The 13,295-nt window shown below is 37.1% G+C and overlaps 1 protein-coding gene across 1 annotated transcript in view; it reads right to left on the bottom strand.

The window, feature by feature from the left end:
- Positions 1-13,295, bottom strand: part of LOC133773805 (WD repeat-containing protein 64-like) — a 155,703-nt gene that overhangs the window by 56,358 nt on the left and 86,050 nt on the right. Inside the window, exons 11-12 of the mRNA XM_062211387.1 lie at positions 1,487-1,613; positions 274-422 (exon numbers count right to left, since the gene is read on the bottom strand). Coding sequence (XP_062067371.1) covers positions 274-422; positions 1,487-1,613 — 276 coding nt within the window. The remainder of the gene's footprint in view (positions 1-273; positions 423-1,486; positions 1,614-13,295) is intronic.

Genomic DNA, 13,295 nt, shown 5'->3' with positions numbered 1-13,295 from the left:
TAAAAATGAATCTTGATGAAGAATGGGATGGGAGAGGGAGTAGGAGGTGGGATGTTTTAGAGGTGAGAGGGTGGGTATGGGGGGAAGAACCGTTATAATACAAAAGTTGTACATATGAAATTTATATTTATTAAATAAAAGCTTTCTATAAAAATTAAAAAATAATCTTATATGTGCCACTATACTTACCTCATCACTCAATAATTTACCTGGAAGAAGAGAAAATTCTATTTGCTCTGCTTTTTTCTTTCTGAAGATTCAATAAGTACCCACCTTAATTATGGATTCAGAGCAAATGCTGAGTACTTGGTGAAAAGATTTGTTGTAAAGCATGACATTGATTTCTTGTTCATGTGTGTGAGGAATATGTTCTGTATCTTGTATCACCCTTGACAAAGGGTACATGTCCAAAACACTAGACCCTGGAATAGAAGCAGTAATCCCATAAACACTCAGCACTTGAAATTTCGAATCCCAAAGCATTTTTTCTCAAGCAATTGTGTTTGGAAACAGCGTATCAGTTAGTTTAGTAACGTCATTACCTAGGAAACTTAATGAGGTGAAAGTATGTTCATTTACTCTAAACCATTTTTGACTAATAAAACAATTGTCATTTGGTCAGAGAAAAGCATTCATTTGGTGCTTCATACTTTTGAAATACAAGGCTATTTGGGACTTCATTGACATCCTCATTTTAGTGACCCTCAATTTCCTATTTTTTATAATCCATTTTCCCCCTTCTTTATTGTTCCTACTTCATGCCTCTCCATTGGTGCACAGCAAGAATTATGATGATCAGATTTCTGCTGAAGGTAAGCTCCCATTTCATGATTTAAATTTATTGTTAGAGAGCCCTTTTCAAACAACAAAAGATAAAGCACTCTGTGAACATGATCTTAATAAGTATAATGAATGAGAATGTTTACAAGCTAGTGCTTGCAACATCAATAATAAATAAGATTAATTTCCAAGTCACCATGGTGATAAATGTAGTTAGTGTAACCATTAGATGGAGAGCAAGTATCTTGGGTTGCACTATTCTAAGGTTGTTTGGCTTGGTTTTGTAATACAATATTATCGAATGAAAGTCTGATTTAGCTGAGAAAATCAATTAACTGTGTGTTCTGTTTTTGTGTAATGTCTGGAAATAGAAATAAGGATCTCAAAACATTATTTAGCTTAAATATGCACTATATTTAGCAACAGATTACATCATCTTTTTTCTGCTTAATTTCAGGCCATGCCTTCCTAGGTTCAAGAACTTACAGCACTGACTTGGTATTTTTAGATATATGCAGTTATACATGTCCTCTACCTGGCCATAGAAAGATGAGGAAGAACAGAATTGAAATAAAAATCTACTTTGGTTAGTTATGGTTTATAATTTCTCTTTCTAGTTTTTTTCCTAGTTAGTGCTCAAATGCTAGTTTAAAGGAGGTTAAAATCAAGATATAAGTTTCATTTGCCATTATTTGGTTATACTTACCTGTTATGAGCATGCCATGATTGGCATCAAATATCATAGAATAAATCTGCATGTCTCCTGGTCCTCCCTGGGTATCATGGAAGACTTGTAGTAGTGAGAGAGTCTGTATATCCCACACCTTGAAAACCTTGGAGTGGAAAAACATAGTTCAGTATTGTTTATTCTTTACCCTTCCAAGACATTTAGGTAAAACATTTTTAGAGTCTTTAATATGCTTTTATAAATTTGCCAAAAAGTATAATTCATATCATGAACACACATTTGCCATGCTCCAATTTGAATATTGGTTTGTATCAGAGGAAATTAGCAATAGTGATTCAAGCTTTACATAAATATATATCTTGGCCAGCGCCGAGGCTCAATAGGCTAATCCTCCACCTGCGGCGCCGGCACACCGGGTTCTAGTCCCGGTTGGGGCGCCGGATTCTGTCCCGGTTGCCCCTCTTCCAGGCCAGCTTTCTGCTATGGCCCAGGAGTGCAGTGGAGGATGGCCCAAGTGCTGGGGCCCTGCACCCACATGGGAGACCAGGAGAAGCACCTGGCTCCTGGCTTTGGATCAGCGCAGAGCACCGGCCACAGCACACGGGCTGCGGCAGCCATTGGAGGGTGAACCAACAACAAAGGAAGACCTTTCTCTCTGTCTCTCTGTCTCACTGTCCACTCTGCCTGTCAAAATATATAGATAGATAGATAGATAGATAGATAGATAGATCTCTTTAGGAACTGGATTTTCTGGCACAGGGCATTGTGTTTATTGCTTGTTCAAGTCACATTTCTCTTTCTGCTATGGATGAATAGATAGAATATTTATATTTCAGATGGATATTTTCAAATTTCCCTTTCATGACTTATGAGTAAAGGAGTATCTTAGTAAGGTGTCCTTTCCTTTCCTCTTGCCTGGAATGTACAAATTATAAAAATCAATTTTAGAGGACAATGTAGATGTAGGAAGAGTATGAGAAATTGGATTATTAGAGCTCTCCTTTGAGGGAAGAAAGAGAATTATGTAATTATTCAAATAGAACTTGAATTTATGAATTTAGAATAGAAAGAACAATGAAGTACAAATTCAGCCAAACTAGGTCAAATTTACACTTTGTCACCCACAAGAACTGATCTTAGTCTTTTAAATTATTTTTAGCAAGCTATGATGCAATTAAATTTCAGATAAGTGTGACCAAGGATTACATTTCTTAATGCTTTAACTGTAAATAATATTTTCATATTATAATAGTTATTATTAACCTACTCAATCAAATATTGATTGAGGAAATGGGTGGTTATTTTATAGAAATACATATAATCATCTGATAATAAGTTTTGGTTTCTTAAAAAAATTTTATTAATATAAAGAGAACAGATTTAATTATTTCACAGGTACAATTATAACAAGATAACCATAAGTCCCTCCCTCAACCTCTCCTTCCCTCAATTCCCCTCCTTCCTTTCTTTTTCTTATTTAATTTTTGCAAATATATAATTTCAGGCCACCCTATAATCACAGACTTAATGCAGTACTAATCATAAGGTATAACAAGTAAGAAGTGTAAAGACCACAGTTACATAGAAGTGTAAACAAGGACTAAAAATTTTACAACAATCAAATCACAAGATGTCTGTTTCATTCCTATACATTTTTTGTATCTATATTAACTACTACATATCAGAGAAAACATGATATTTGTCTTTTTTGGGACTGACTTATTTCACTAAGCATAATGGTTTCCAGTTGCATAAATTTTGTTGCAAAAGACAGGATTTTATTCTTTTCATGAATGAGTAGTATTCCATAGTGTATATATACTACATTTTCTTTCTCCAGTCATCAATTGATGGACATCTGTATTGATTCCATATCTTAGCTATTGTGAATTGAGCTGCAATAAACATGGTGGTACAAATAATTCTTTCATATACTGACTTCATCTCATTTGGGTGAATTCCCAAGAGTAGTGTGGCTGGGTCATATGGTAGATCTATTTTCAGATTTCTGAGCAATCTGTATACTATTTTTCATAATGGTTGTACTAGTTTATATTCCCACCAATAGTGGATTAATATATCTTTCCCTCCACATGCTTGCCAGCATTTTTTTTTCAATTTTAAAAAGATTTTATTTGTTTATTCGAGGGGTAGAGTTACAGACAGGGAGAGGGAGAGACAGATAGAAAGGTCTTCCATCCGCCAGTTACTCTCCAAATGGCCATAACGGCCAGAGCTGAGCCAATCTGAAGCCAGGAGTCAGGAGCTTCCTCTGAGTCTCCAACATGGGTGCAGGGGCCCAAGGACTTGGGCCATCTTCTACTGCTTTTCTAAGCCAGAGCAGAGAGTTGGATTGAAAAAGAGAAGCCAGGACATGAACTGGCACAAATATGGGATGCCATTGCTGCAGGTAGAGGCTTTGCCTTCTGCACCTTAGCACCAGCCCCAGAACTTATTTATTTTTTTATTTTGGATGATAGCCAATTCAATGGGGTTGAGATAAAACCACATTGTGCATTTCCCTGAGTGATAGTGATCCTGAGCTTTTTTTTTTTTTTTTATGTGTCTATTGACCATTTGTAATTTATTTTTTGGAAAAATGCCTGTTCATGTACTTTGCCCATTTCTTATCTGGATTATTTGTTTTGTTGTTTTTGAGTCTCTTGAGCTGCATCTATGTTCATTTGTTGAAGAGGCTGTCCTTTCTCCAGGGATTAATTTTAGCTTGCTTATCAGATTAGTTGGTTTTAACTGCATGGATTAATTTATGGGGTTTCTGTTCTGATCCATTGGCCTACATGTCTGCTTTTTGCCAATACCCAGCTACATTGATTATAACTGCCCTGTAGTATGTCTTGAAATCATGTATTGTGGTGCCTCCAGCTTTGCTTTGGTTGTATAAGATTGCTTTAGCTATTTGGGGTCTCTTGTGTTTCCATATGAATTTTAGTATCATTTTTTTCTAGATCTACAAACAATGTCATTTCATTTTGATTGAGATCACATTGAAACCATAAATTGTTTTGGGTAGTATGGACATTTTGATTATATTAATTATTCCAATCCACTAACATGTAAGATTTTTCCATTTTTGTGTCTTCTTCTATTACTTTCTTTAATGTTTTTAAATTTTTTTGTAGAGGATTTTCACATCATTAGTTAAATTTATTCCAAGGCATTTACATTTTTGTAGCCATTGTGAATGGTACTTACTTACCAGTTTTTTCTCAGCCACAGCATTGTTGAATATACAAAGGCTATTGATTTTTGTGTGTTGATTTTATGTCCTGTAACTTAGGAAACTCTCTTATGAGTTCCAGTACTCTCATAGTAGAGTCTGTTGATCTCCTTTTATATAGGAAAATGTCATCTGCAAACAGAGATAATTTGACTTCCTCCTTTCCAATTTGTATCTCTTTGATTTCTTTTTCTCGCCTAATGGCTCTAGCTAAAACTTCCAGACCTATATTGAATAGGAATGGTGAAAGTGGACATCCTTGTCTGGTTCATGATCTTAATAAAAATGCTTTCAACTTTTCCCTGTTTATTATGATGCTGGCTGGGGCTTTGTCATATATTGCCTTGATTATGATGAGGAACGTTCCTTTTATACCCAGTTTGCTTAAGGTTTTTGTCATGAAATAATAATGTATTTTATCAAATGCTTTCTCTGTACCTATTGTGATAAACATAGGGTTTTTACTCTTCAATTTGTTAACATGATGTATCACATTTATTGATTTGCATATGTTGAACCATCCCTGCATACCAAGAATAAATTTTACTTGCTCTTGTGAATGATCTTTCTGACATATTCTTGGATTCAATTAGCTAGTATTTTGTCGAGGATTTCTGCATCTATGTTCATCAGGGATTGGTCTATAGTTCTCTTTCTTTGTTGTGTCCTTTTCTGCTTTTTAAATTAAGGAGATGCTGGTCTTGTAGAAAGAGTTAGGGAGGATTCCTTCACTTTCAGTTTTTTTTTTTTTTTGAATAATTTGAAAAGAATTAGTTCTTCTTTAAAAGTCTGGTAGAATTCAGCAGTGAATCCATCTGGTCCTGGGCTTTTCTTTTTTTGGAGAGTCTTTATTAATTATTGAATTGCCATCTTGGTTATTGGTCTATTTAGGTTTTCTATGTCTTCATTACTCAGTTTTGGTAGATTGTGTGTGTCCAAAAATCTATACATTTCTTCTGGATTTTCTAGTTTGTTGGCATGTAGCTGTTTGTAGTCATTCCTGATGATTCTTTTTATGTCTGTGGTAACCATTGTAACATCTACTTTTTCATCTCTGATTTTATTTATTTTGATTTGTTTATTCCTTCTCTAATTTTACTTATTTCTTTCCTCCTACCAATTTTGATTTTGGCTTGTTCTTGTTTTTCTTGCTCCTTGAGATACATTGTTAAATGACTTATGTGATGTCTTTTCAGTTTCTTGATGTGATCACTGATTGCTGTAAATTTTCCTTTTAACACTGCTTTTGATGTAACCCATAAGTTTTGATGTGTTATGTTGTCATCTTCATTCATTTCTAAGAATTTTTCAATTTCTCTTCTGATTTATTCTACAACCTGCTGTTCATTCTGGAGCTTGTTGTTCAATCTCCATATGTTTTCATGTTCTCCAGGGTTTCAAGTTCTTAATTTCTAGCTTCATTCCATTTTGGTCAGAAAAGATACATAGAGTGATTTCAGTTTTTTTGAATTTGTTGATACTTGCATTATGGCCTAGCATATGCTCTACCCTAGAGAAATTTCCACGCACTGATGAAAAGAATGTGTATTCTGCAGCAATAGAATTAAATGTTTTGTAGATATCAATTAGGTCCATTTGGGCCATAGTGTGGATTAGCAGAGCTGCCAGGGCTCTTCACAAGCTGACTTCTGCTGAAGCCCAGGCTTACCACATTGAAAGCCACTGCAGTGGACTGGCCTGTTGGGTCTCCTTGAGGGAAGATCACTGTACAGATCAGCCATTAATAGGCCTGCCACCCATTGCTTCTGATGCCTAGCTTTCTTTTCCTCCTGGTTTGTGTTAAGGCAGACCAGAGGATGCAAGTCAAGGGAGTGCCCATGTCCCATCTCTGATCTTCGGTGGCCTGAACTACAAGTCTATAGTCACAGGCATGTTCTGTAGTAGTTTTTCTATGGTAGACAATGCCCATGAGGAAAATTATATTCTCACTTTAAAACTTTCTTTCCCTTTGGTCTGAAAGGGAGGTTTTTTCTACTTACTGTATACTTCGTTGATGGCGAAGTGAATCTAGCTATGAGATTATTAATTAAGTTCTTATTTTGGCTATGGTATTACAGAAAAATGTTAGCCATCTCTTTTATAAGGTCTAAAGATTAAATTGTGCATCCTACAGATTCCTTCATAATAGAATTAGTTTCCTACCTTGAAGAGAATAGAGAAATGAAAGAACAAGTTGGGCTTAGAATAGAGAAATGAGGGAGCAAGTCCTAGATCGCTTGCTGACAATGGCAATATCACATGAATACTTAGCAAACCGTTTCAACCATTAGATAACAACTTAAGAAAACATTTACCAGAAGGTCCAATGCCTTCTATAAATTTTAAGAATCATGTATTTGAAAACACCTCTTAAATGGAGATACTGACTTTTAATTTGAGGCACTTGGAATTGAGTTAATTGTGTTAACTGAGTTCAAATCTTTAGTTCTGCTAAGGCAAGTTGGTCCTTATATAAGAGCACAAAGATGTCTAAGTGATTTAGGGGAAACTGGAAAGGGGCCTTTGTTCAGAAGCACACTGTCTATAAGCCAACTGTACTCAGAACTTGTGCAATTAGAATTTACTTCTTTTTTTCTAGTAAACATGTCAATTTTGAGAGAGAGAGAGAGAGAGAGCAAAAAGGAACACTGAATCTTTTCAGTTTTTTATTACAGAATAAACAAGTAAAATTAATGAATTCAGGTTCCTAGGGCAAGAGACACAAAAATGGAGTCAAGGAGTGCAGAAGGAGCATCTGTATTCAAATTGGATTTGATTTTATTGCTAGGGCTGAGAAATGTTCGTGGTCCACAGTCCTTTTGCTTCACTTGTATACATTTGGAACTGTAGTTGGTAGAAGAACTGGGATTTCTAGGTGTATTGTAGTCTATCACTTAAACTGCTTGAGTTTCCATTTTCTTGATATTAGAATGGACATAATGACACAGGCTCCCTCCATCTCATCATATTGATGTGAATATATCTTGAAATCTGTGAGAATAGGGTAGTTCTATCTTCTGTTTTTCTTATTTCTCTTCTTCAGCATTCAGTTATTTTAGTCATTTGTGTGTGTCTTTCAGAAGCGGCAATAGCTGCCCTTTGGGAGGCTTGAAGACCTCCTAATGGGGCTGGCATTATGGCACAGCAGGTCAAGCGGCCACTTGCAAGGCCAGCATCCCATATGGGAGTGTCAGTTTGAGTCCCGGCTGCTTGGCTTATGCTCCAGCTCCCTGCTAAAGTGCTTGGGAAAGCAGCAGATAACTGATCACATACTTTGGCCTCTGTCATTCATTTGAGAGACCAAGATGGAGTTCCTGGATGCTGGCATTGACCTGACACAGCTCTGGCTATTGCAGATATTTGGGGAGTAAACTAGCAGATGGAAGATCTCTTTTTCTCAGTATGTTCTTCTCTCTGTTTCTCCCTCTCTCTCTGTAAATCTGTTTTTCAAGTAAATAAACAGATCTTTAAGAAAATAGTAAAAAAATTTCTTCCTTGTGATGCTAACCTATTCCCTAGGTTTTTCTGCTGCGTCTGTCTGCATATACCCTTTTGGTTACTGTCATAATGAAGTGCTTCAAATCCCCCCAAATCCTCTTTTTTATTATCATCTTTGTGCACTCACACAAATTCTTGGGCTGCTCATATTCAGTTTGTCTCCACTTCCACTCTATCTAGCTAATTCCCATTCTCTTCTTCAATCTACCATAAAAAGAAGAAGGGCTCAGGTGAGAATAGTTTAAGCAGTCCAAGCCTTTATATGCAATTTCTTATCCACACACAACAAAAATATGAAAAAGAAGCAGAAAGGCCCAAAGCAAGATATATTTCTCTCCAGACCCAGATATTAGAGAAGCACAGAGCAATGAGTGGGCTGAAGCCACAGAGATGGCACTACATCTGGAGTACACAAAGGTGGCAGAATAGCTCCTGCAACTTCCAATCAGAAGCACTGTACACCTGCTGATCCATGGCAGACACAGCAACAGTTCTGGCTCACAATAGGGAGGCTTCATTCTTACCTAAAGGTGGAACCTTTTAGAAAATGTGAAATCTCAGAAAAGAGGAGGATACTGCCTACTAACCAAGAATTAAAACAAGGTAACTTCTGGCTCAAAGCCTAGATTGGTTCCTTGACTGAGGTACAAGTGGACAGGTGGAGGATAATGTAGACTGGGAGGAGTGAGCATATAGAGAAAACACAGAGAGACCCAGAGGGACAGACACACACATACACACACATACAGACCTATATATTAAAAGGAGTCTTCAATTTTTAGAAAAATGTAGAAAAAGGTATCTTTGTGAATTTAAGAACTTAAGAATTGGGAAGAATTTCTTAAATAAGCACAAAAATCATGAACAATAAAAGACTGAAAATTTTAAATTAAAATTGAAAACCTCTATTCAACAAAAGCAACAATCACAAAGACACAGAGGGGCCAGCGCTGTGGCTCACTTGGCTAATCCTCTGCCTGCAGCACTGGCATTCCATATGGGCACCGAGTTCTAGTCCCAGTTGCTCCTCTTCCAGTCCAGCTCTCTGCTGTTGCCCAGGAAGGCAGTGGAGGATGGCCCAAGTGCTTAGGCACCTGTACCCACGTGGGAGACCAGGAAGAAGCACCTGGCTCCTGGCTTCAGATTGGTGCATCAACAGGTGTAGCGGCCATTTCGGGGGTGAACCAAAGGAAGGAAGACCTTTCTCTCTGTCTCTCTCTCTTTCACTATCTCTATCTGTCAAAAATAAATAAATAAAATTTTTTTTAAAAAGCACAGAGAGTAGAAAAAATAAAATCTCAAGCATTCATCGGTGGGGCCAGCACTGTGGTGAAACAGGCTAAGCCTCTGCCTGCAGTGATGGCATCAATATGGCCGCCAGTTCATGTCCTGGCTGCACCTCTTCTGATCCAGCTCTCTGCTTATAACCTAAGAAAGCAGCAAAATATGACCAAAATGTTTGGGCCCCTGCACCCATGTGGGAGACCTGAAAGAAGCTCCTGCTTCTGGCTTTGTTGTAGTCATTTTGGGAGTGAACCAGTGGATGGAGACCTTTCTCTCTGTCCCTCTCTCTGTCTGTAACTCTACCTCTCAAGTAAATAAATAAATAAATAAATATTTTTTAAAATTCATTGGCCAAGTTGGATAAATAAAATGGTATGCATTAATCAAACAGAATATCACAAAACGTTAAAATAAATGAACCAGAGCTATATGATATCATGGATAAGTCTCAAAATACAGGGTTGAGGAAAATAAAAGAAAATTACAGGAGGATATATTCACTATAATATTTATATTTTAAATTTAGAAGAAAACACATAAAATAAAACTGTTAGAGACACTTACATATACTCAGGATAAAAACAGGTGCATCTTAAAAATTAACAATAACTCAATAAAAATTTGTGTCCATTGAACAATTTCTGTTTTTTACTTTCTCCAATTTAAATGGTCTTCCTAAGATGTATTTATTTATTTGAAAGAGTTACACAGAGAGAGGAGAGGCAGAGAGGGAGAGGGAGAGGGAGAGGAAGAGGGAGAGGGAGAGGGAGAGGGAGAGAAAGTCTTCCATCTGATGATTCACTCCCCAGATGGCCGCAACGGCCGGAGCTGCGCCGATCTGAAGATCTGAAGCCAGAAGCCAGAAGCCAGGAGCCTCCTCCGGGTCTCCCACGTGAATGCAGGGACCCAAGGACTTGGGCCATCTTCCACTGCATTCCCAGGACATAGCAGAGAGCTGGATTGGAAGTGGAGCAGCCGGAACTAGAACTGGCACCCATATGGGATGCTGGTGCTTCAGGCCAGGCATTAACCCACTGAGCCACAGTGCTGGCCCCAATACCTATCTATATTAATAGCATTTAGCAATTACCCAGGGACCTTTTCTATTAGACTATAACTTCCTTGAAAGAGGAGAAACATCTGATTTGATTCTATTTCTTCAATGTCTATGTATTCTGTTTAATATGGTTGGGGTTATCACTTCTTGGCCTTTTGGCTAAGATCAGGTGTAATATGGTTGGGGTTAGTGGGTTTTTGATCTGTTTCCTTAGTTTCTCTGTCTTGGTCATACAGCAGGTTACAGTGGCTTTATACTGGATAAATACCTAATACATTTTTTTTTTTTTTACTTTAGGAAGCAGAAACACAGAGAGAGAGCGCTCCAATCTGTTCAATAACTTCCCAGATAGCCACAATATCTGGGGCAGGACCTTGTCTGCAGCCAGGAGACAAGAAGGCAATCCAGGTCCCTCACTTGGGTAGCAAGTGCCCAACTACTGCTCCCAGGGTCTGCGTTAGCAGGAAGATGGAATTGGGGGCTAGACCTGGGAATCAAACCCAGATACTCTGATATAGGATATAGGTATCCTAACCAGTGTCTTAACTGAGAGGTTGAACACCTGCACCAACACTGTTTTGTAGTCAAGGAAACTGTTTCAGAAAACATAATCTCTGTACGTCATTCCTAGGTGGTCATCCTGTGTCAGTTAATTTTTGGTGACAGGAGTAGTAATAACAATTAGGCTCCCCCAGTGCTAGTCCTCTACTTTCAGTTATTCCCCCAGAAGTCAATGGTATTCTTGTGGTAGGTTTTAGTACTTCAAAGCTGATAGCAAAGAAGTGGAGCCAGGTCAGCCCTGAAGGACTTTAAGAAGAAAGCAAGAACAGGACATTTCAGAAGGAGATGGAGTTGCTATAGAGAGAAAATCAGAAGAGTTTCTTCAGAAGCTTGCACTAAAGAATCTCTAGAGTGGCAAACTGGAATATTTATAAGTTCTGAATTATTTATTACACATGTGCATGTAAACTGAAATTACAAAAAAAACTCAGCTTCTAGTAATAACAAGAATTAAAATGATGATTTTTAAATTAATTGGGAATGCAAGAGTTATATGAAAGGCCTTTTTTAACATTGAGAAAAATGTTCATTATTAAGTCTGATTAAGCTTTGAGGGTAAAATGGAAACTAAAGTCACTAGTCACAAAATATCAAAGGCAAGGACAAGTGAAAGACTGTTTGCAGCCTTTTATGAGGAATAATTAATAAATAATGGTGAAACGGAAATTTGAAAAATAGATATGTGTATGTGTGCCAGAAGTAAGGATTATTTTGATCCAACTGTGTTTCCTGAATTTTCTTCTTGTGAAATTCATGTCAATCGCTATTATCTTAAGTGCACTAATAAAGAATCCATTTTTCCCTTGATGTCTAATTATCATAGAGTTCCTACTATAGAATTTATGAAATCTTTTAGGAGTTGGTCTCAGGTATAAATATAAAAAATGGTACATCTAGTTATAAAAAGGTACAATGCTAAAAAGACACATATAATTCACAATTTATTGTACATCAGATAATCATAGGATTCTGGGTTAGATGCCAGAGATGCCAAAATATTAGAAGCATTATTACTATATTTGAATGGATCAGGTCTGGGCAAAAGAATCAGTAGAGGACACATAGTTATACTTCATAGCAATGGAAAAGTGTATATCATGCCATGATTAATATTGCATCTTCAGATTTTATCTGTAGATGAAATCTTTAGAATCACAGCATCATTTTGATAAAATGAGGGACATGGGGGAATTTACTATTTTTTACTTGTCAAGGGAAACTGGGATTTAGCTTGCCTTCCTAATTTTATGATATGGCTACAAAAGGTTAATAAGATTTTATTCCCCAGATGAATCAAATCAGGGTCACTCAATGGATTAAATGATTTTACATAGGAAGAGTCTAAAAATGTTTGAGATTATGAAACTGTTTTAGGAGTTATCCTAGTAATAGAGATAAATGATGTATTTGAAGATTGGGGTTTGTATGACAGTGCAGTGCAAATGGAAGGCACTCAATATTATTTGTGTAGGGAATTCAAATAAAAAATATTTACTGGGGCCTGAGCTGTGGCATAGTGGGTAAAGCTGCCACCTCATATGGGCACCAATTCAAGGCCCGGCTGCTCCACTTCTGATCCAGCTCTCTGCTTTGGCCTGGGAAAAGCAGTGGAAGATGGCCCAAGTCCTTGGGCCCCTGCACCTGCGTGGGAAGACCTGGAGGAAGCTCCTGGCTTCCGGCTTTGGAACAGTGCAGCTCCAGCCATTGCGGCCAATTGGGGAGTCAACCAGCAGATGGAAGACCTCTCTCTCTCTCTGCCTTTCCTTCTCTCTCCATGTAAATCTGACTTTCAAATAAATAAATAAATCTTAAAATATATGCATTTATTAAATTCTTACACATAGCTTAAGTAAAAAAATGGTTAGCAATGTGTGTGAAACTAAACCTGTTAATTTTATCTCACTTCTTTTCTGTGATAATTGGCAAATACAAAATGAAATGGTGACAGCCAGAATATATTTTTAAAATAAACGTTTTCATTACCAAATTATTAAATGTATTGAGTGAATGAATTTAAACAGTTCTCCTCCCTACCTGTTATTTTCTCTGGGTTCCTTAATTGCACTTGTTAAGGTAACAATTGTTTGAAGATACTGCCTTTCGAGACAGATTACTTCAGTTGTATCCTGTAGCACCACAAATAGTTATGTGACCTTGGCAAATCACTTAACTTCTATGAGACTTACTTT

Source organism: Lepus europaeus, chromosome 14 (assembly GCF_033115175.1).
Source record: "Lepus europaeus isolate LE1 chromosome 14, mLepTim1.pri, whole genome shotgun sequence".
NCBI classification, from domain to species: Eukaryota; Metazoa; Chordata; class Mammalia; order Lagomorpha; family Leporidae; genus Lepus; species Lepus europaeus.
The sequence above is the reverse complement of the archived record's forward strand: the minus strand, read 5'-3'. Positions and strand labels throughout refer to the sequence as shown.